Here is a 21100-nt window from a genome sequence, read left to right as displayed (position 1 = left end):
CCTTCCTCCTGTGATATGGTGAAGTGTGATGGTCGGTCCCCTCTGTATTAAGAAATCATTCTGAGCTAAAAGAAGAACAAAATAGCAGGAGCTTGTTTGGGGAATAGCGAATCTATACACATCTCATCGTGGCTTCCTCAAAGGAGAAGGAACCCCCAAAGATCAACCAATTTTCTTCTCTCGGGTTACTGAGTTCAAGTATCCGGGCTCTTTTCAATGTAGGAGAAGCAACGGGCTCACACGGAAAGATATAGGCAGTTTAGATTAATCAGGGGAGTTTGGCAAGCCTACGACTGGGAAGGTGGAAGCATAGGAGGAGTAAGCCAATTTGTACAAGAGAAAGCAGGCACCAGCAGGTTTTCAACTGCTTCTTGATAACAAACCGGAGGGATTTTGCCACGCTATGGTATAGACCATTCAGAGTAGGGGCTGGTTTCTTCAGCACCCTGCCTGCCATAGGTATTATAAAAAACTACTTGGTAATAGCAGTGCATGGAAATCTTCAGATCAAGAGTCAGGAATTATTTGCTCAAACTGCATCATTAGTCCTAATGAGTTGGAACTGGGGCAGGTCAATATTTTTTCATTCCTCGCTCTGCCCTGGCTGTCATCTCCTGGATAGCGGTGTGGGGAAGGTTAGCTCATGTTGATACAGCTCTTTGGAAATCTGGACTAGACACGAGTGATTTTGTAGGTGTTCCTGTGCTCATCACTGTGCCATCGGGAGTCAGGGGATTATTACTGGTTACTATTAACCCAAACCTACTGTTGATGGCAAATGTTGTCCAAACACAAGCAAGTGACTTATGAGAAGAGGCTGCAGAAACTGGGCTTATTTAGTGTGGAGAAGAGAAGACCAAGGGGGGATGACCCTCAGGGACCATGACCCCAGGGAGATGGGAGTTCAAGAAGAGTGGTTGCTTCTCAAGGAAGCGATCCTCAGTGCACAAGCTAAATCTATCCCAACACGAAGGAAAGGCAGCAAGAAGGCACAGCAGCCCTCCTGGCTCTCCAGGGACCTAGCGGACCTCCTGCGGCTAAAAAGGAAAGCCTACAAAGGATGGAGGACGGGATTCACCTCCAAGGAGGATTATTCTACACTGGTCCGGTCCTGCGGGGAGCAAACCAGGAAAGCCAAGGCTGCAACTGAACTCCAACTAGCTTCAGGCATCAAGGACAACAAAAAGTCCTTTTTCAGATATGTGGGGAGCCGGAGGAAAAGCAAGGGCAATGTTGGACCCCTGCCCAGATATGTGGGGCAACTGACAACTGACGCCCAGGAAAAAGCCAGCCTATTAAGTAGGTACTTTGCATCAGTCTTTCATCAGTCCCATGGGACGCCCATGCCTGCTACGGGACAGGGAGATCCGGGTGAGGGGGATCCCCTACCCTCCATAAATGCTGACCTCGTGAAGGAACACCTTGAGAAGCTGGAGACCTTCAAGTCAGCCGGCCCTGACAATCTGCACCCCAGGGTACTCAAGGAGCTGGCGAGCGTCATAGCCCAGCCCCTGGCACGGGTCTTCAAGAGCTCCTGGCGCTCTGGTGTAGTGCCCGAAGACTGGAAGAAGGCCAATGTGGTGCCGATCTTCAAGAAAGGGAGGAGAGTGGATCCGGCTAACTACAGGCCCATTAGCCTGACTTCTATCCTGGGGAAGATCTTAGAAAAGTTTATTAAGGAGGCCACCCTTCGGGGACTGGCCCAGGCTAACATCCTAAGGGACAGCCAGCACGGGTTTGTTGCGGGTAGGTCTTGTTTGACCAATCTCATTTCCTTCTACGACCAGGTGACCTATCACCTGGACAAGGGAGAAGAGATTGATGTCATATATCTTGACTTCAAAAAAGCCTTTGATCTGGTATCCCATGATCACCTCTTGGCCAAACTGGCCGGTTGTGGCCTTGGCTCCACCATGATCCGCTGGCTGGGAAACTGGCTTCGTGGTCGGACCCAGAGGGTTGTGATTGATGGCAGTCACTCATCATGGTGCCCTGTGACCAGTGGGGTCCCTCAAGGCTCTGTCCTGGGACCCATCCTGTTCAACATCTTCATTAACGATGTGGACATTGGAGTCAGGAGCGGACTGGCCAAGTTCGCTGATGACACCAAACTTTGGGGCAAAGCATCCACGCCAGAAGACAGGCGGGTGATCCAGGCTGACCTGGACAGGCTCAGCAAATGGGCAGACGAGAACCTGATGGTGTTTAACACCGAAAAACGCAAGGTTCTCCACCTTGGGAGGAAAAACCTGCAGCATCCTTATAGGGTCCGCAGTGCTACGTTGGTTAGCACTACAGAAGAAAGAGACTTGGGGTCATCATTGACCACAAGATGAACATGAGCCTCCAATGCGATGCTGTGGCTAGTAAAGCGACCAAAATGTTGGCTTGCATCCATAGATGCTTCTCGAGCAAATCCCGGGACGTCATTCTCCCCTTGTACTCGGCCTTGGTGAGGCCGCAGCTGGAGTGCTGCGTCCAGTTTTGGGCTCCACAATTCAAGAAGGACGTGGAGAAGCTTGAGAGAGTGCAGAGGAGAGCCACGCGCATGATCAGAGGTCAGGAAACCAGATCTTACGATGACAGGCTGAGAGCCACGGGAGTCTTTAGCCTGGAAAAGCACAGGCTCAGGGGTGATCTGATGGCCACCTATAAGTTTATCAGGGGTGACCACCAGGATCTGGGGGAACGTTTGCTCACCAGAGTGCCCCAAGGGATGACGAGGTCGAACGGTCACAAACTCCTGCGAGACCGTTTCAGGCTGGACATAAGGAAGAATTTCTTTCCTGTCTGAGCCCCCAAGGTCTGGAACAGTCTGCCAGCGGAGGTGGTTCAAGCACCTACATTGAACACCTTCAAGAGTAAATTGGATGCTTATCTTGCTGGGATCCTATGACCCCAGCTGACTTCCTGCCCTTTGGGCAGGGGGCTGGACTCGATCTCCCGAGGTCCCTTCCAGCCCTGATGTCTATGAAATCTATGAAATCTATGAATACAAGCCTTTAACCCCCTGCAGGGGGGCTGCAAAGAGGATGAAGCTGGGCTGTTCTCAGTGGGGGCAGACGACAGAAGGAGCAATGGGTTCAGGCTGCAGCAAGGGAAGTTGAGTTGGATATTAGGAAAAACTTTCTTACTAGAAGGGTGTTGAAGCACTGGGACAGCTTGGGGACTTGGAGGTTTTTAAGACCCGGCTGGACAAAGCCCTGGCTGGGATGATGTAGTTGGGGCTGGTCCTGCTTGGAGCAGGGGTTGGACTAGATGTGACCTCCTGGTTTCCATCCTCCACAGCTTCGTTAAGAATCACACATTCCCCAAGCATTACTTCACCGCCCCGCCACGCTCTACACACAGGCTAATGTGTAACCTGCACTGCAAAAAAAAAGGAAAAAGAAAAGAAAACCCCAGCTGCACGGAGGCTTTCTTAAAAGGACAGTATTTATTTTTCCAAGCGCTGGTTAAACAGCATGTGACCTCCTCTATCTCAAACAAGATGGTGCAGAAAAAAAAACAACCCATGTCTGTATCCAAGATTCAAGGCCCAGTTTTAAAGGAGTTAGGTAACCTGACATGCTCTACTATTCATTGTTATTCAGTATTAATATTAACTCTAAATATATTATTATTACTGCTACTACTACTCTTTGCATTGCAGTATGTCCTACACGACCCGCTGTTGTGGTTCAGCGGTAGGATCCTTGTCTGCTGTGCGAGAGCCAGGATTCGATTCCTGGATGCATGTATAACTATAGCCATTGAGGCACCAAATGTCTGGACTCAGTCTGCCCTTTGAATACTGTCTCACTGGCCTAAAAGCTGGGTGGAAGATTTGGGAAGCCTGTAGTCCTCCGTACTCCTGCCTAGGTGTATGCACTGAAGGTCCTGCCTAGGTGTATGCACTGAAGGCCCTGGTGACCTCTCACACATCCACCATGGTCCAAAAGCTGATGGCTGCCTACTAGATCCTATATGTCACTGGACTAGCTATCTTGGGTCTGCACAATTATCCCCTCTTCAACCACAGCACTGACCCAGCCCTAAGAGGCCCACAAATCACAACCTGATAGGCCAAAATTAAGCAGATGCACAAAGGCCAGGCAGGATGGAGTTTTTTAATCAATGCAGGCAGCCATCAGAATAAATGCAATGCATCAGCCTGATAGCTACCTAAGCTACCACATCTGGTAACTACTACTGTATTGCCCCACAATACAATAACCCATTAGTAACCCATCCATAACCCCACAAAACTATGCCTGCAAACACTTACCCACGTGCTAAAGTTCACTACTTTGAGTAGGTCTGATGGCATCAACAGGGCTACTCTTGCAGCAGAAGCAGCATTTGTGGATGTGTTTGGAGGTTTGTTGTCTAAGAAACTCCATAAAAAAAATCTATCCAAAAGCCAGCTACAAGTTCAGACTAAAGATCACAGAATTGCAGACAATGATGGTTGAAGGGACCTCAGGAGGTCACATCTAGTCCAACCCCCAGCTCAAAGCAGGACCAGCCCCAACTACATCATCCCAGCCAGGGCTTTCTTGGGCTGAGCCTTGAAAACCTCCAAGGATGAAGTTGCCACCATCTCTCTGGGTAACCTGTTCCAGGGCTTCACCACCCTCCTAGGGAGAAAGTTTCTCCTAATATCCAACCTGAACTTCCCTCGCTGCAACTTGAGCCCATTGCTCCTTGTCCTGTCGTCTGCCCCCACTGAGAACATCCTCTTTGCAACCCCCACTAAGATACTCTCTTAGTGCCTAATTAAACTAGACTTAATGAGTCCATCCGCATTTCAGCTCTGACCCTCATTTAAAACAACAGGGCAATGACAATGAATTTCTGAATATCTCAAGACTCTGAGAGATGACAGGTCCCCTATTAATACACACAGATGAATTAGATCACATTAGAGATAATTCAATTGTGTCATTAATAGCACTGGGAACATCGCACAGTGAATCCGACCATGCTGACGTACGGGGGAAAGTTTGAGGGAACACGCTTCAGAATTGCCGACTCTTGCGATTTTATATGGAATCAGGTGATATCTGGTATTTTCTTAAGTCCCGCGAAGTCATACAGCTCTCTGGATGAAATCTCTGCTTTCATTTAAAAATAAAAGGTAGGTTTCTAGCCTTTAGACTGGCAGAGAAAAGATGAAATTCTTGAGCCTAAGCTCTCAGAAACCAGAGAAGGTGGTAAAAAGAAACACATGTATTATTTTTAGGACTCCCATGATTATTAAGCAATTCTAATGATTTGGCAGAATTGGATATATTTTTAAGCTGCTAATGTTGGCAGTTCTACCATACCATTTAGCCAATAAAAGGAAAGCCAAAATATAATATGTCACTGGCTGAAATGCCTTTTTTTTAAATCTAACAACAAAAAGCTGGCTATAGTATTGCTATATCTAGAGCTTTGCACTGGAAATTTTATAAAGGCACATGCTGCCAACACTGAAGAAGAAAAATAAGCATTAGCCCTTTAGCAAAAAATATCAGTCTGTCTTCTATAACTTGGCCGAGGATGGCTATAGTGGTGTTGGCGGACTTAATTTACAGCCGTAGCAAGTGATCTGGATTGGAGAGTTTGCACTCGAAGGCAAAATGCTCTGGGTTAGTCTGCTGCAAAGTTGAAACCGAGGGAAGAGCAGAGATTTAAAGATTGCTTTTTTCCTCTTCTGCTTCAGTGTTGTGGGTCTTCCTTAGTGGGGTGATTTCAAGCAAAGTTTGTGTTCCTGGTAGGACAGATTGCTGCATCCTGGCCTGTGATTTTAAAAAAATGGTTAGGGTTTTATCTGTTTCGCCCTGGTTGGTGCCAAAGCCTTAAAAAAAGGTGAAACAATTTTAGAGGTATTGTCCTTTCAGGTCATACTAAGCAGTTGAGATTTCTCAGATGCAAATGTCTCTTCAATCTGAGCTTTGAATCAAGGAAGGATGCTCATACTGGAGAGACTCTGAATCAAGCATTTCTGGTCTTGAAGAAACTCCCATTCAAAACTGAAACGGCTCCGGGCCAAGGGGTCTGAACAACTTCCTACGTTTGGCCTGATGTAAAAGTTGTGTACAAGAGATCTGAGTTGTTTCTGGTCTTGGCTCAGCCAGGCTCAGGCTCCTTCGGGAGGCCTGCACTGACCTTGAGAGGCAAGTGCTCATCAGCACTATGAAAACTCAAGCATCCAAATCAAAGTAAAATAGAGCTGGACAGGCCCTTAGGAGATCCTCTAGTTCCCTGCTCATCCCTGTCTCAACTATCCTGGACAGGGTCTGTTTGTCTTGCCCTTAAATATTTCCAAGGATGGAGATTTCACCGCTTCTCTGGATACCTGCTCTAGTGTTTGACCGTAACCAGCATTAAAGTGCATGGACCTCAAAGAGGAGTGCTCCAGGCTGGACACAGCAGGCATTTATACACATATGATTGTCTGCTTCAATGCACCGGAAATCCAGTGCGTCGGAGCAGACTTGATTAATCAAGTCTGCAGAGCACACGAGCCGATGCACCTGGCACTACGTGGCACGCATTTGTATAAAGGGCACAGTGCACATCATTGCTGAGAAAATGGTAGTGGTGCACTTGGACACTAAAACACCTTTGATGGGTTTTAGTTCAAAAGCGCACTACCACCATTTTCTCAGCAGTGATGCACATTTCGCCATTTATTCAAATGTGTGTGATGCTTTTACAAGAGCCCGGCGCTGCGTCGCATCCATGTGTGCACGTGCCCAGTAGTGGAGGTTTGCAGCAGCAGAGCTTTTTCCCTTCACAAGGTGCCCGAGTGTGGGGTGAGAGGGAAGGCGAGACTAGAGGGAGTTCGTCCCAGCTCGCCTTTGGCATCTGTGAGAGGTTGGGTTGGCCTGGGGGAAGCGGGTACTGAGCATCATGCACGCAAGCTCAGAGGAAGCCACATGGACGTGAGCAAAGGGCTACTGAAAGACCAAGTGGGGTTGGAAAGCACAGTGGTCTTTGTGTTGCCTTGTTTGTGCTTGACTTTGAGGTTTGCACCAGGGGCAGGACAGCCCTGTTCAAGAGTATCGGAAGCCGGAGTCAGCTACCAGACGAGCCAGAGGGCACGGCGTCCTCTGCCCGCTGCTGCCTGCAAGCCCAGCCGAAGCCAAGGTTGTGAGCGCCACCCCGAGCTGCACTTCTGCTGACCACCGGAGAGACTGCAAAAGGCATTTTCTTGAGCATCGTGGTTTTAACTCAGAGTACCCATGCATTTGAAGTGCTGTGCTACCAATGGGAAGTACAGTAGGTTGTAGTCAAATTAGTGAATGTGTGACTGTTGGGTTGGCTTTTGTTGATTGTTAACCAGTATTATTAGCTTAATTAGGCATTTTTTTCTTTTCGTGTCATTTATAAATTCAAGTTCCTATAGTGTGTGTGTGTGTATATGTGGGTATGTATATGTATATGTATATATGTGTGTGTGTGTGTCTGTATATACACACACACACGCACCACATATATACGTATACATATACATTATACATATGTATTATACATTACACATTATACGTATGTATATGTATACATTAACACATACACACACATATATGTGTATATATATGTGTGTGTGTTTGTGTGTGTGTGTGTATATATATATATTTAACACACACACACACACACACACACACACATAGTATTAATATTTGCATGTATCAGTTTGTATGAGCTTCCGATCCCGTCGAGGTGCCGCATGGGAAGCGCTGTGTAAAACCTGGCGCTCATCATTCAGCAGCCGTCGTGGGCAGTAAAAGGGATCTCTCCATACGGGGCACAGAGCCTGCAAGCTAATATCCCCAGCATGGCTGAGCCAGCCCAAAGGACTGGGATTTCCATAATGCTGAATCCAGATGTGCTGTATGCTTTGCCTCTGGGAAGGTACATGTTTGGAACCAGCCACCTGGGGGAATTGTATTGTGTATTCATGAAAATATTAAGGTATTCCCTGCCTCCTGCCATCCCACGTGGAAGGAGCATGTTTCTGTCTGTACTGCCCAGGGTGGGGGCCAGGATGGGCAATGCCTGCCGGGAGCTGCAGGACCTAGGGCATGGAAGCCAGCCATCTCTTTGGGGCCAGCAGACTTCCTTGGAGATTTCTTCGATCACAGTGAATCAGGGAAGCCCATGCAGTGTTCACAGACCCAGAACCTACTGCTTCTGCAAGGACGCTCTGCAACAAGGAACCTGAGCCTCTGGGACACGTCTACATCATGGTGGCAATGAGACCTGCTAAGGATGTTTTCAGGTATGCCCCAGTCCCACTCTCATGCTCCACTCCTGGAAATACCCTGGCAAAAGCACCCCGGGGTGCTGCAGCAGGGCCGCCCTCAGGACCCTGGTCTTGGGTGTGCTTCAGTGTCCACTGAGGACATCCCTGACCAGGTGGGTAAGGCGTACCTCATGGCTATCACAGCTATGGCATGCTGCTGCCACAGGTGGATGTGTTTTTGGCCAAAGGCATTCCCTCTCTGCCCGAGCTCTGGCCTCCCTGGGGAGGTCAGAGAACAGAGGTTTCCAACCCCCAGTTTCTGCATCCATCACTGCTTCATGCTTGAAGCTGGCAACTCCTGGAAACTAGAAGCCCTGATAAGCACTAATGCTGATAGTGGAGGCATTACAAACCCCATCCTCACTTGCCTCTAGGATCCTGGCTGGCACCTACCACTCGCTCTTTCACCGTGAGCAGCTCATCACGAGGAAGGAAAACACTGATTACCAATAAAAAAACTCTTAGAATATTCTTGGTCTTTTAGAGCATTAGTTCTCAATGGACAGAAAACAGGGTTCTCATCCTAGTTTGAGTCAAAAATAGGGCCAGAAAGGACCTCAAGAGGTCACTTAGTTGGGATAGTTTAGATAAGGATTATCCTACCTTTGCCAGGGGTTGATCTAACATGCACTTAAACAACTCGTGATGGAGACTTTACTCTTTCTAGTTCGCCTGTCCCAATGTTGAGGCACCCTCAGAGTTAGAAATTGCTTCCTAATATTCAACCTAGATCTCCTGTGTTGCATTTAAGTCCATTACTTCTTGCCCTGTCCTTTGTGGATGCAGAATAGCTGATAGGAATCCTCTCTGTAAAACCCTTTCTGGTATTTAAAGATTGTCATCGAATCCCCCTTTAGTCTTCCCTTCTCCAGACTAAAAACCTTCAGTTCTCCCCACCATGCCTTGTAGGCATCCAATGCATTTCCCCATGGACATCCATTCCCAGCTTCCCCACAGCGGTACCTGGGCAATGGGCAGATCACAAGTTTGACCTGATGTGCACAACATGGGCATTTATACATAGGCATCGGGGAAGGGATAGAGGAGGCAAGCTCAGTGAAGCAAAGAAGACAGGGCTGCTCGGGAGAAGGATTGTGAAGAGGCTGGAAGGGATTCTGTGAACGTGGGAAATCACGAGAACGGATTCTCCAAAGATTGTTACAAAGGCAATTCTAGGAAAATAGCCAGCATGCCTTCATCATGATGTTAAGATTCATCTTCCTAATTATTAATCATTAGTGCTGCTTAATGATTAAAGGCAAGGTCATGCCAGGAATTGGGAAGCAGCAACAAAACGGTGCACCATGCACAGATTGCTCAACAGCTCTAACATTGCTGGACTCGGAATAGCAACACTGTCCATTTTTAACTCTCTGCCGCCTTGGGATGCTGCAGTCCTCCCTGTAGCAGGGGTCTCCCCACTTTCCAAAAAAGTCAGACACGCACGAGCGTACAGCTCTTTACCTAATCTCAAGCATTTTTTCCTTTTTTTTTGACCCTATGGCTGAGCCGATTCTGTCGATCGGGGTAGGCAGGACTTGGAGCGAAGCTGTAAACCTGCTGCTCTGCATACCAGAGAGTTAGAAAGCAGCCCTGGGGAGAGGCACGGAGGAGAAAACTCTAGGTGTGGAAGGGGAAACTATTCTAGAAACATACCAGCAGCAACCATCTCGTAATAGATCAACCACCGCGTGATCAAGGTGGCGGGACAGCTGATATTCCCTTCCACCACCCCCACAGAGCTGCGTTTCTTAACCTCACTGATGCTGCAACGAGTAGCAGGCCGTGCAGCTGCAGGGAACGGGATCATGTTACTCAAGCGCCTTGCTACCCCGCAAGCCCCTGCTAAAGTAATCCATATAGGGCTGCCAGAGTTCATGCTGTCGGGAAATCTGATTGGAGTCTATATGAGGGAATGCATATATTTGAGATATTTGTCAGGCTGCTAGAAAAAGCATGTGCACTTCATTCCCTACCAGGCCTTTACTGAGCCTGAAAGAAGAATGCATGCGGGGGGGGGGGAGACAGAGCATACTTTCTACAAGCCACAGGCCTCTGAGCTAGCCTCGCTCCCCATTTTCCGATACAGAATGAGTTGCCTTCAAGATCTGAATTTTTTTGGCACAAGGAAAAACCATTACTTTTTTTTTTTTAAACATATGGAAGAAAAATTCAGTGACCAGGGGGAGGGGAGTTTGACCAACTTTGCTTACCTCAGATTCAGAGACAGAGTCTAAAAAAAAAAGGGAGTATATTCTTGGTGAGCCAGTTGTTAGAGATATCTGCTAATAGCACATCTTGCTTTTATTTGGAAGCATCTGAGATGTCTGCACTTTTTGGAGTGATTTGGAAGTATCTGAGAAGTTTGCAGTTTTTCAGCTTTCAAAGGGATGCAAGAGTCTTCTGGTGCCCTGACCCCCCACTTCCAATGCGAAGGGTCTAAACACAAATTTTAAACAACTTTTCACTGGGAAATGGGAATTTTTTCACTTGGATTTTGCTTCCGTACTTGGATTCTCTGTGGACAACTGGAGACCTAGTAGGCCGACATCAGTCTCTTGCCATAGAGATGAGAGAGCGGGCATGCACACCATCTATGTCGGCCAGTAAGGAGAAGGAGACCCACCACCACTCTGCTATACCCTGTAGCAAGAAGCACCAGGGATGCAAATGCTTCTTTGCACATCTCTGTAAGCATAAGGCAAAGATGATCGCTAATAAAGCCATTATCCTGTCTTTTTCTCTTGATGTACCATCCAAGTCACGTCCAAAAAGGGATAGTGACATAGCAAAGGGCCAACACAGTTTACCCTCGAGTCCCAGAATATCTGTCCCTCTAATGCTAGGGCTTTTTTACCATTCAGTTCAAAGTCCTGTATAAAGGATGGCTTTCTACCAGGTCTTCAGGACAGCTGATCAGAAACTATTACAGCCAAATTGACTGTTCCAGGTCTCTGATGTACCTACCTGATCACACAGGATCTCCCCCCATCCCAGATTTCTGAAGCTCATTGGCTTGAAACTGGTTCCAAAAATAAGGATTGGCACTGCTTGCAAAAGCTGTTGTGTGCTTAATTTCACATATCATGTACGAGACCTACTTGGCTTTAGGGGTAGCATCTAAAAGGCAGCCCTTGATATCACTGCAGTTAATCAGCATGACTAGCACAAGTTGCCTGCGTGGTTTTGTATGCCAGTGCAAAGTACAGTGTTGCGGGTACAGTTACATCCACATGAATACAATACACTGGTCCTTTTATAGCAGCAAGGCACGTAGTGTGTGGACATAGCGCAAGGCTGTCCATTGACAGAGAGGCAGCAAGGCAGGCAAGCAGCACTCTGTGGCCCTTCACAGGAGCTTCTGGGTTAGGTGTTGCTTGTGTCGCAATAGATGATTTTACCATACTGAAGCACTCCTCTGAAAGTCCATTCAAGCTCAGCATCAGCCTCAATGAAATTTGCCTTCTGGTACCAAGTCTCCCCTGCCTTCACTTGGAAGTGGGCAAGGACCAGTCAAAATGTTGCAAGCTGCTTTTCAAGGCCTGGCAGCTTAAAGTCTAGTGGTAGCTGTACTAGGCTCTCAAGTTATTCTCAGCCAGTACCACAAGTCTGTAAAGAGTGCCACTAGGAGAGAGAAGCTAGATGAGATAAACACATAGGCTTCGGGAAGAAATAAGGGCAGTCTTCTCTGCCAGCTACTCATCTCTCCCAAACCCTCTTCAAGCAGGCAAGTACCAAAATGAACTGTTTTTTTTAAAGGAGGTGCTATTTAATACACAGACTTCAATGAAAAGGAGCCTCGAGTCTCAAAAGGTTGAGAACCATTGGCCTTGTAGTTTAAACTGGGCTCTTTACTTGGCCCCAGAGTCCATTTGTTAATGAAGTCACTCCTGTTATCTAGTGGGATTTTCAAGTCTACTCCTAGCCCATGCACCAGGTAAGAGGGCAGTACCTTGTTGTTCAGAAAAGTGCAATCCAGCTTCATCTGCAAGGTATGGTGACATTTAGGTCAGAAAGAGGAAGGAAAATAAGCCTAGGCTTGGAAAATCCACAAAGCTAGGCTTCCATCCGAGCCAGGGCTGAAGCACGGATGATGCATTGGCTATGCGTGAGAAAGCCTTTAGAGAGATTACATGCTTTACCCCTTTACAAACATTGGAGCAAACATTTATTGAAATACAAAAAGACATTTACATAGGTGCTGTTATTAAGGCATGTTTCTTAATAAGTGCTGCAGGCACAAGACCCACAGCATATCCCCCTGTACTAAGCGCCAAGGTGTTGCAAGAGAGACTTCCCTTGGTTGAAACCTTCTTACCCTTTGCTCCCAGAGGACGTGCGGTCTTGTGTCCAGCATTAAAGTCAGCCACTTAAGTTTTATTTCACAGATGCACAGCAGTAAAAAAGTTTGATATTCTCAGCAAGTACGTGCCCATGCTGCACTAATGAGCCAATTAGACTATGCAAGCGGGGGTTGAGGGGGGAGGGGCAGCATAAGAATTGGTGGACTTATGGTATTAAATGAGGAGTCTCCAGTGCAATACTTTCTAGATAATCAGCACAATTCCAGCTGATTAAGAGCACTTGGTATCTTATCTGATGTTTTATCTGGACCTAGAAGTATTTCCAGAGCTAATACTCATCTTCCACCTCATCTTCATCCCCATCAGCAGAATCCCGACCAACCTCTTCATAATCCTTCTCCAAAGCTGCCATGTCCTCCCTGGCTTCAGAGAACTCGCCCTCCTCCATCCCCTCCCCAACATACCAGTGCACAAAGGCACGCTTCGCATACATCAGGTCAAACTTGTGATCTAGCCGGGCCCAGGCCTCGGCAATGGCCGTGGTGTTGCTCAGCATGCAGACTGCCCGCTGCACTTTGGCCAGGTCTCCCCCAGGTACCACTGTGGGAGGCTGGTAGTTGATGCCCACTTTAAACCCAGTTGGGCACCAGTCCACAAACTGGATTGACCTCCTGGTTTTGATGGCCGCGATAGCGGCATTCACATCCTTGGGCACCACGTCCCCCCGGTACAGCAGGCAGCAAGCCATGTACTTGCCTCGGCGAGGGTCGCATTTCACCATCTGGTTGGAGAACTCAAAGCAAGCGTTGGTGATCTCGGGCACGGACAGCTGCTCATGGTAGGCCTTCTCCGCTGAGATGATGGGTGCGTAGGTGGTGAGGGGGAAGTGTATCCTGGGGTAGGGCACCAAGTTAGTCTGGAATTCGATCAGATCAACATTTAAGGCACCATTAAACCGCAAGGACGCGGTGACAGATGACACAATCTGCCCTATCAGCCTGTTCAGGTTGGTGTAGGTGGGGCGCTCGATATCCAGATTCCGGTTGCAGATGTCGTAGATGGCTTCATTGTCCACCATGAACGAGCAGTCCGAGTGCTCCAGCGTGGTGTGGGTGGTCAGGATGGAGTTGTAGGGCTCCACCACTGCCGTGGAGACCTGTGGGGCTGGGTACACCGAGAACTCCAGCTTGGACTTCTTGCTGTATTCAACCGAAAGTTGTTCCATCAGGAGCGAGGTGAATCCAGACCCCGTGCCACCTCCGAAGCTGTGGAAGACCAGGAACCCTTGCAGGCCATTGCACTGGTCAGCCTGCATTAGAAGCACACCATTTATCAGGTTTTTCTCCCCCACCCCAAGGCTGGATATCCTAAAACTATTAAAACCCCTTTAGCAGTCAACGTGGTAGTAATCCCACTAGCCAAACTTATCAAAGCAGGAAGGACATTCAGCTATTCTTTTCCGGTTGGTCTGCAGATTGTTTAGCCTTGCAATCACAAGGCTCATATTACCCTCAAATATGTTTCCAGGTGAACCATCTCTTTGGTCGGAGTAACACATGGTCAGGAAGGATGCTGAACTTAAGGGGACATATGCAAGACTACTTTGACTGGTTTGTAAAAAGTGGCAATTCTAGGGCAGGACTTCCAGAAGGACAGATAAGTAGTTAATTAAAAAAAAAAAAAAATCTTCTCATGCCAAGTACTTCTCAGCAGCCCTGGGATTCAATCTGGATTATATCTGCTATTTAATTTTATGGACACTACAATACTAATTCACAGTTTACTTTGATTTACCTGCCCAACTGATAATGAACAGTGTCCAGTTGCAAAGGCTGCACTAGGTAGATTGTGATCTTCACTTCAGGAAGAGAAATATAGCATCCAGCTGGAATCCACTATTAGAAGACACAACATCTCCTGATTTTATTCTGCCATCTCCACAGTGAACAACAGCTCCTGAACCAAGACTGGGGCAAACTTACTCATACTTAAGCCATTGCACCCAGTGTAGGCGTTGTTAGGACACCTAGTTGCATTGTTACTCTTGTTGTAACCCTTTTTCAAATAAAACCTACCCTTCTCACTGCCCCAGTCCACAGCCCCCGTCCTTCTCCAGAGTTTTATACACAACCTCAGCCTGAAAGACGCTGTTAAGTGTTGCAGAGGAAAGAACTTTACTTGCCATTTTACGGACTCTACTCAAGACCGTATCTATAATTTCTTTCCCAATCGTGTAGTGGCCCCGAGCATAGTTGTTTGCTGCATCTTCTTTTCCACTAATGAGCTGCTCAGGATGGAAGAGGCCATGGTAGGTCCCAGTTCGGATCTCATCTGCGGGAAGTGGATTAATGGTTAAATAGACTATAGGAGGCTTTGAATTATTCAGAGCATGTGGCTTTAAACCACATCATTCATTAAGAATCTGCATGCAATGTAATTCATAGTCAATGCACGACAAACACCAACACTTACAGTATTTTCAAGATGCTGGTATCCCAGGATCTAAGGCAGGGGTATCAAACACATGGCCCATGGGCCAGACCTGGCTTTGTGGACCCCTATGATCTGGCCCATGCAATGTGTGGATTCAGTCTGGCATGTGGGCTGGACACAGCACCATAGGTGCTACATGTAGTACAGGAGGTCAGTCCAGGTAGTAAAAGGGGGCTATAGACCAAACCAGCAACCCTCACCTGGCCCAGGGGGGTTAGACAAGTTTGATATTCCTGGTCTAAAAAGAAAAAAAATATGTTGTCCAGACCAATACCTCAGAGTTTGAACAGGTAGTGCAGCTCCATGTTTTTGCTAGATTTACTACAGGTCTAGGATGCAGGTTGGGTTCAGACTTCCTGCGATATTTAGGTCCCATGTACCACCTGCTATTTGTCTTGTGCATATTGCATCTCTAAACTCCTACAGGGATTTTTTTGCATGGCAGCAAGATATGCTGCATCAGTTATACAAGACATTACAAGGTGCTCTCCTGGACCACTCTGCAAGGCTGTTTTCTTGTTCCCCTGATCTGAAGAAGAATCAGCAGATCTGGATGATAATGACCCTGATTGGCAAGGCAAGATGCCTGGACACAAGGGAGAGATTCAAAGTCACCAAGCAGAGCAGCCATGAAGAGTGTCATGGGGTGGGGAGCATTTACAGAGAAACTCCCCACTTGGGATCACTACATTGTCTCTTTCAGAGACCTGAAGAGCATGTAAAGCAGTGAGAAGCACATTGCAGAGGTTACATTTTTCTAAAGGAACCAAAAAACCTGGGTTATTGGGTTGCTTTTAAGAACCAGGCATCAAAAGACGCAGTGGGCCAGATCCTCAGCATCTCCCTATTGAGTGTAATGGACCTATTCCAAGTCTCCACCTCTTGCAGCAAGATAGCCATCTGTTTTTACAGATGAAAGTTAAGTTACACTATAATGTAGTGTGAATGACAAACGGGTCACTCCAAGTTCGATCCAGAACTAGTGGAAGCCTAAGTGTCTGGGGCTGGTTTTAAGACGGTAAGGGCTGAGAGTCAGAATACAGTCCAATCCCAGCAAAAACCCCAGAAAGAGAAGGCAGATGTGTACTGCCACATATTTAGGCATTGGTCCCATCAGGTTACCGATGACTGTGGGTTCCAGGTCTATGAAGACTGCCCTGGGCACGTGCTTTCCCGATGCGGTCTCGCAGAAGAAGGTCTCAAAAGAAGAATCCACTTGTTCCACCTCTGGAACCGCTGGTCTGGCTGAAGCAGTGCTGGGAAGGGTCCCATCCGGCTGGATCCCGTGCTCTAGGCAGTACAGCTCCCAACAGGCATTGCCCATCTGGACTCCAGCCTGGCCAATATGGATAGAAATGCACTCCCTCTGGAATTAAAGACGGGTCGCGTTACTACATTGTTAGCATTCACCACGTTCTGTGACCGCAGAGTTTTAGCCTTGACCATTTCCTGTTGTTGCCTTCAGAGTTATTTTCTACCTGCAGGCATTTTGCCCAGCTCGGAGCTTGTGCACAATCCTAGCTGTGTGGGGAGACTGCTCTGGCTAGTGGTCAGGTAACACAGGTGGTCATACAAAATAGACATGCATTGCACATGACCACCTCCATAAAGCAAACTTTCCCAGCCTGGGGTTGGGATGGAAATGCATGTGATGTCAGCTGGGGGTGTCAGGGAGAATAGGACTAAGCATACTTTGCCCACCTGCATGCTCCAGAGCTGGAAGTTCACCTCTGAGACTGCTCTAGGTTCATCCTCAGCCCCTGTTCAAACCCCCATCTCTGGCAGATGGCCATGTGGAGGCTGCATATGAATCCAGAGCAGCTTTACAAGTGAGCTTCTGGCTCTGAAAAAACCTGCATGCTCAGGTGGGTGGCTGGGGTACGGCTCAGCACCATTCTCCCCAACACCAAACCCACAGAGACCTGTGGATCAATGCCCTGGACTCGCAGTACCCACACTAAGAGCAAGCTCCTGCACTTTCGGTTCAGGCAGCAAGTGGTCTTCTACCCCTTTTCTTGCACAGCTGATGCTTCAAGAGTGCTTTAGGATCAAACCTACTAGCCTCCACCTCCTGTAGAGGGTCCCGCCTCAGGAAGCCTGTTTCACAGCAGCCTGTAGTTCTCTGAGCAAGCAGGACACATGCCGGGGAAGGCAAAAAAACAAAGCTATGAAATGCAGAAAGCCAGAGAAAGAGGGGAAGACAACAGACAAATTAAACTGGTGATGAGTGCATGGTGTAAAGTTTTATTCTCTTTGTTAGGCATGGACAAACACCCCAGGGGTTGGAAGATGTTCTGCTGAAATGGTGGAGGAGTGGTTTCATGGAGACTCATTAGCTGTGCTTGTGACCGAGACCCTGGAAATCTCTATTCAGATCCAAGCTCTGCCAGATGGGGAAACTGAGGCACCGAGGGTAAAGGAGTTGCCCAGTTTGCACATCTCAGAAGCTGGGGGGTGATGACAGTGCTCCCTCTGTTTAGGCTGCAAGACCAGGACTATCAGTCCAGTTCAAGCCTTGACTAGCTCAAGCCTGCCTGGGGCCTTTCATGCTACCATACCGCAGATGGCATTTATATTTGCAATGGATCCAGACCAGGGGTGGGCCAAATGTGGCCTGGGGGCCAGATGCATCCTGCCAGGCCATTCCATCTGGCCTGCGGGGCCCCTAAATATGAATTTTCTAAATTTTTTATCTGCCCTGGGCTGCCTGTCATTCAGCCCTCGATGGCTTGCCAAAACTCAGTAAGCGGCCCTCTGCCCAAAATAATTGCCCACCCCTGATCTAGACTGTCCTGGGTGGCAGGGAGTTCAACACACCACTTCATCACAGCTCAGACCCATCTCTTGAAATGGGGAGAAGATGCTACCCTGCCCAGTAGCCAAGCCCATGGGCAGCAGCATGCAGAAACACCAAAGGGTAAAAGTCAGGTTTCATGATCTATCACACCCTCCTTATTTAAAAAAAGGCATCTGTTCTCTCCCTAAAGTCCCATCAGATGTAGACAGCTCTGTCTGGGCTGGCCACAGCAGCAGCTGATGAAGCTTCGGAGCAAGGGGAGTCATTTCCAAGTCAAGGAAGGGAGACTGCCTTCGATTTCCCTCTGCCCCTTGGGGTATTTGGAGCTTGGGGACTCCAGCAAGCAAATTCTGAAGGGTAGTTTTAATTCAGACGTCATTAGGGCCATTCGCATAGTAATGGGAACACCAAGATTGCAGGTTGGATCTAGTCCGAACCAGGATCTCTCGAGATCCCTTCTGGCCTTCATTCTCCTCCATTTCAAGTCACAGCTATTATCTGCACTATTTGGGGAAGTGTATTGTTCAGCTCACCAATCCCTACCATGGAGATGGTTGCGATACTTCTTCGCCACAATTTGCTACAGTCACCACTATGGGCATGTCTATAGCTTTGGCATGAGACAGCTGTTCAAATCACTAGCCTCTTTATAGTCCATGAGACACAGCACCTGCTTCAGATAGAGAAGGGCTGTGTCTTTTAAACTGAAGGCATGGGGAATGGAAAACCCCCCTAGCAGACCAGCAGGAAAAAGCAAAGCTTATGATGGGCATTTAAAAGAACAGTGCATTTGCAGATACTGTTTGGAGACAGCTTATCAAAAATATTTGCAAGAGGCCTCAAAATAAGTTGTGTTTTACAGCATCGGGCTGCAGCAAGATGTCAGCCAGACCATTTTCATATTTAAAATGCAATGCAAATGTTAAACTGTTCTGTAAAGATGTCCCTGGAGCTACAGTACTCTGAAATCAGACTCCCAAAGTTACTTTGAAAGCCTCTTTTTCCTTGCTTTGTACGAGATTTACACCGTCACACTTCAGTCAGCCTTCTAAGGGTATTTTTACTTTGTTATATTAATTTACTGTAAGGTGACAGTTGTAATTTTCATAACTAGTTTTACTTGGAGTCCATTTTTTTTTTAAGTTAAGTTAAAGAGAGCGGAGTCAGTTATTTAAGTCGCAAACCTACAAACTCTGTAAAGCTGAAGTTGGAAAAGCCTGAAGGGATGATGACTGCAACTTTATTCATTTAACACACCAACCCATGGGATTATAACAGACAAAGGCAACATGGCAGCCCACTCATAAGGAAAAAAAAAATTAAAGTCTCTGCAGCATGCATGGCTTCCCTATACCGCTGGAATAGCTGAAGTGTTGGACACAGGGGAAAGGTCACTAAACTTTAGCCTGCTACATACATGTATAATCAAGGTAGAGTCATTAGGAAGGAAGAAAGAAGGCAATTCATATTTTAAGTTATACGTTTAACTCTACAGGCACCATCTGCTCTAGAGCAGAAAGTGCAGGGAGTGAAAACAGAGAAGGACCGTGCAAAATAACTTCAACAAAGTACCCAACTTTTACCTTATAAGGAGCAGTCTGGTTCAAGATAATCAGCAATTAAATTAAGCTGCTTTAAATTAACAACTCCAGGGTGGGGGGAGGAACCTCACTGCTTAGAGCAATAGCTTTAAAGTATATCCAGACAATATAGCAACATTTGAGTTAACACAAACATAAGGCATGCTCTTACCATGATGAATCTCTAAGCTTCCCCAAAGCAAAGCAAAGCAAAGCAAAACAGCTGCCTCTGCCTCTCCCTGGAAGTTTATAGCCTGGTAGGGATTGACTCCACCTGAATATAGGGAAGTACTGCTCATTTAAAGTAACAGAGACCCTTTCTCTGTGTGTTGCCTAGAAATATTATATATGAAAGGCCAAACTCCATGCTACTTTGTACCTGGTGTAATCTTGCTGCTTTTAATAGCCTTGGATTGGATGCAATTTGGCCTCAAGGGCTTTTTTTTCCCCCTAAAGGAAGTGCTATCTGAAAAGCAAATAAACAAAGGCAGATGCAGTAGTTTCCTTCTAGCTAGAAGGAAGTGGCCGATATGCCACAGGGATAGATTATCCCTGCCCCAAATCTATGCGTTTATGGAGGAGCGCATGGCGACAAATGAATAATGATCAGTATCGTCACTGGTAATGAAATGATCAGCCGTATGTTGCATCTTGGACACTTGATGGACCCCATCCAAATTAGCCGATGCCCAGAATCCTGCTGAGTTCAGTGGGTTTGGGGTTAGTGGGTTTGAATTTAGTGGGCTCTACATGGACACAGGGATGCAAGCAGGGGCATATGCCTGTCTTATTCTGCTCCCCTTGCTTACATGGAGATTCACCCCACTGCACAGACCTCTCCTTACCCTCATAGAGATTCACCCCACTGCACAGACTGCTCCTCAACCCTATGCATCGTTTAAGACCCCATCCCTGAAATACTTTTGCTTATGTAACTTTGACTTCAGAGAATCTGCTTGTCATTCCAGTTAAGGATATGACAAAGAATTTGTAGGCTTAAGCAGTGCATCGATCTTAAGCAAGTCCTCTGCCATGGGGTGGTTTCATGGCAGTAGATCTTTGGTCCATGGGCAGTCTCAGAGATACCAAGGGGTATGCTCACTTCTCTAGACCTGGTACTTATCTGGGTCTGAGTGTCCGAGCATCTCAGACTTGTCCTGACAGGGACTGGCCCTCAGCGAGATATGGAAGTGCTGTCTATTCCCATTGTACAGATGGTAAACTGAGGCAGGGAGCTGTAGTGATTCGCCCAAGGTCACCCAGGGAGTCTGTGACAGAACCAGCACTTGAATCCAGTTCTCCCAAGTCCCAGACTGTTCTCTAGCCACTGGACTTGGAAATATCCCCCCTCCCCCCCACCAAAAAAAAAGCATTTTAAAAGAATTTCAATTAAACCAGTTTTAAGCCTGGTTACTGTTGCGATGACCAAATTAACGCTTGACCTGTTTTTATTGAACTGATTACTAGATCACTCAGTAATGCTTACAAGGTATCCTTACATGACAACTCACTCACGACCCATTTAATGTTGGTCACCTTTGGGTTGCCTAAACCAGGTCAACACTAGGGCTTGGGGCTGTAGTAGACCAGACCCTTCAGACGTAGGAGTGCCTGCCATTCTGCGAGGCAGACTCAGCGCAGCATGTTACAG

At 47.3% G+C, this 21100-nt stretch overlaps 1 protein-coding gene across 1 annotated transcript; it reads right to left on the bottom strand.

The window, feature by feature from the left end:
- Positions 1-12409: 12409 nt before the first annotated feature.
- Positions 12410-19775, bottom strand: LOC149865438 (tubulin alpha-1A chain-like). The gene is made up of 4 exons (XM_090041531.1): positions 19622-19775; positions 16195-16438; positions 14762-14910; positions 12410-13888 (listed from the first exon to the last, which is right to left on the bottom strand). Exons 1-4 carry the CDS (start codon positions 19622-19624, stop codon positions 12908-12910), a joined length of 1377 nt encoding a protein of 458 aa, XP_089897657.1. The 5' UTR covers positions 19625-19775; the 3' UTR covers positions 12410-12907.
- Positions 19776-21100: the final 1325 nt, after the last annotated feature.

The sequence above is a fragment of the Crocodylus siamensis genome, chromosome 4 (assembly GCF_052110815.1).
Source record: "Crocodylus siamensis isolate JL-2025a chromosome 4, ASM5211081v1, whole genome shotgun sequence".
Lineage (NCBI taxonomy): Eukaryota > Metazoa > Chordata > Crocodylia > Crocodylidae > Crocodylus > Crocodylus siamensis.
Note: the sequence above shows the minus strand (reverse complement) of the source record. Positions and strands in the feature narration are given on the sequence as shown.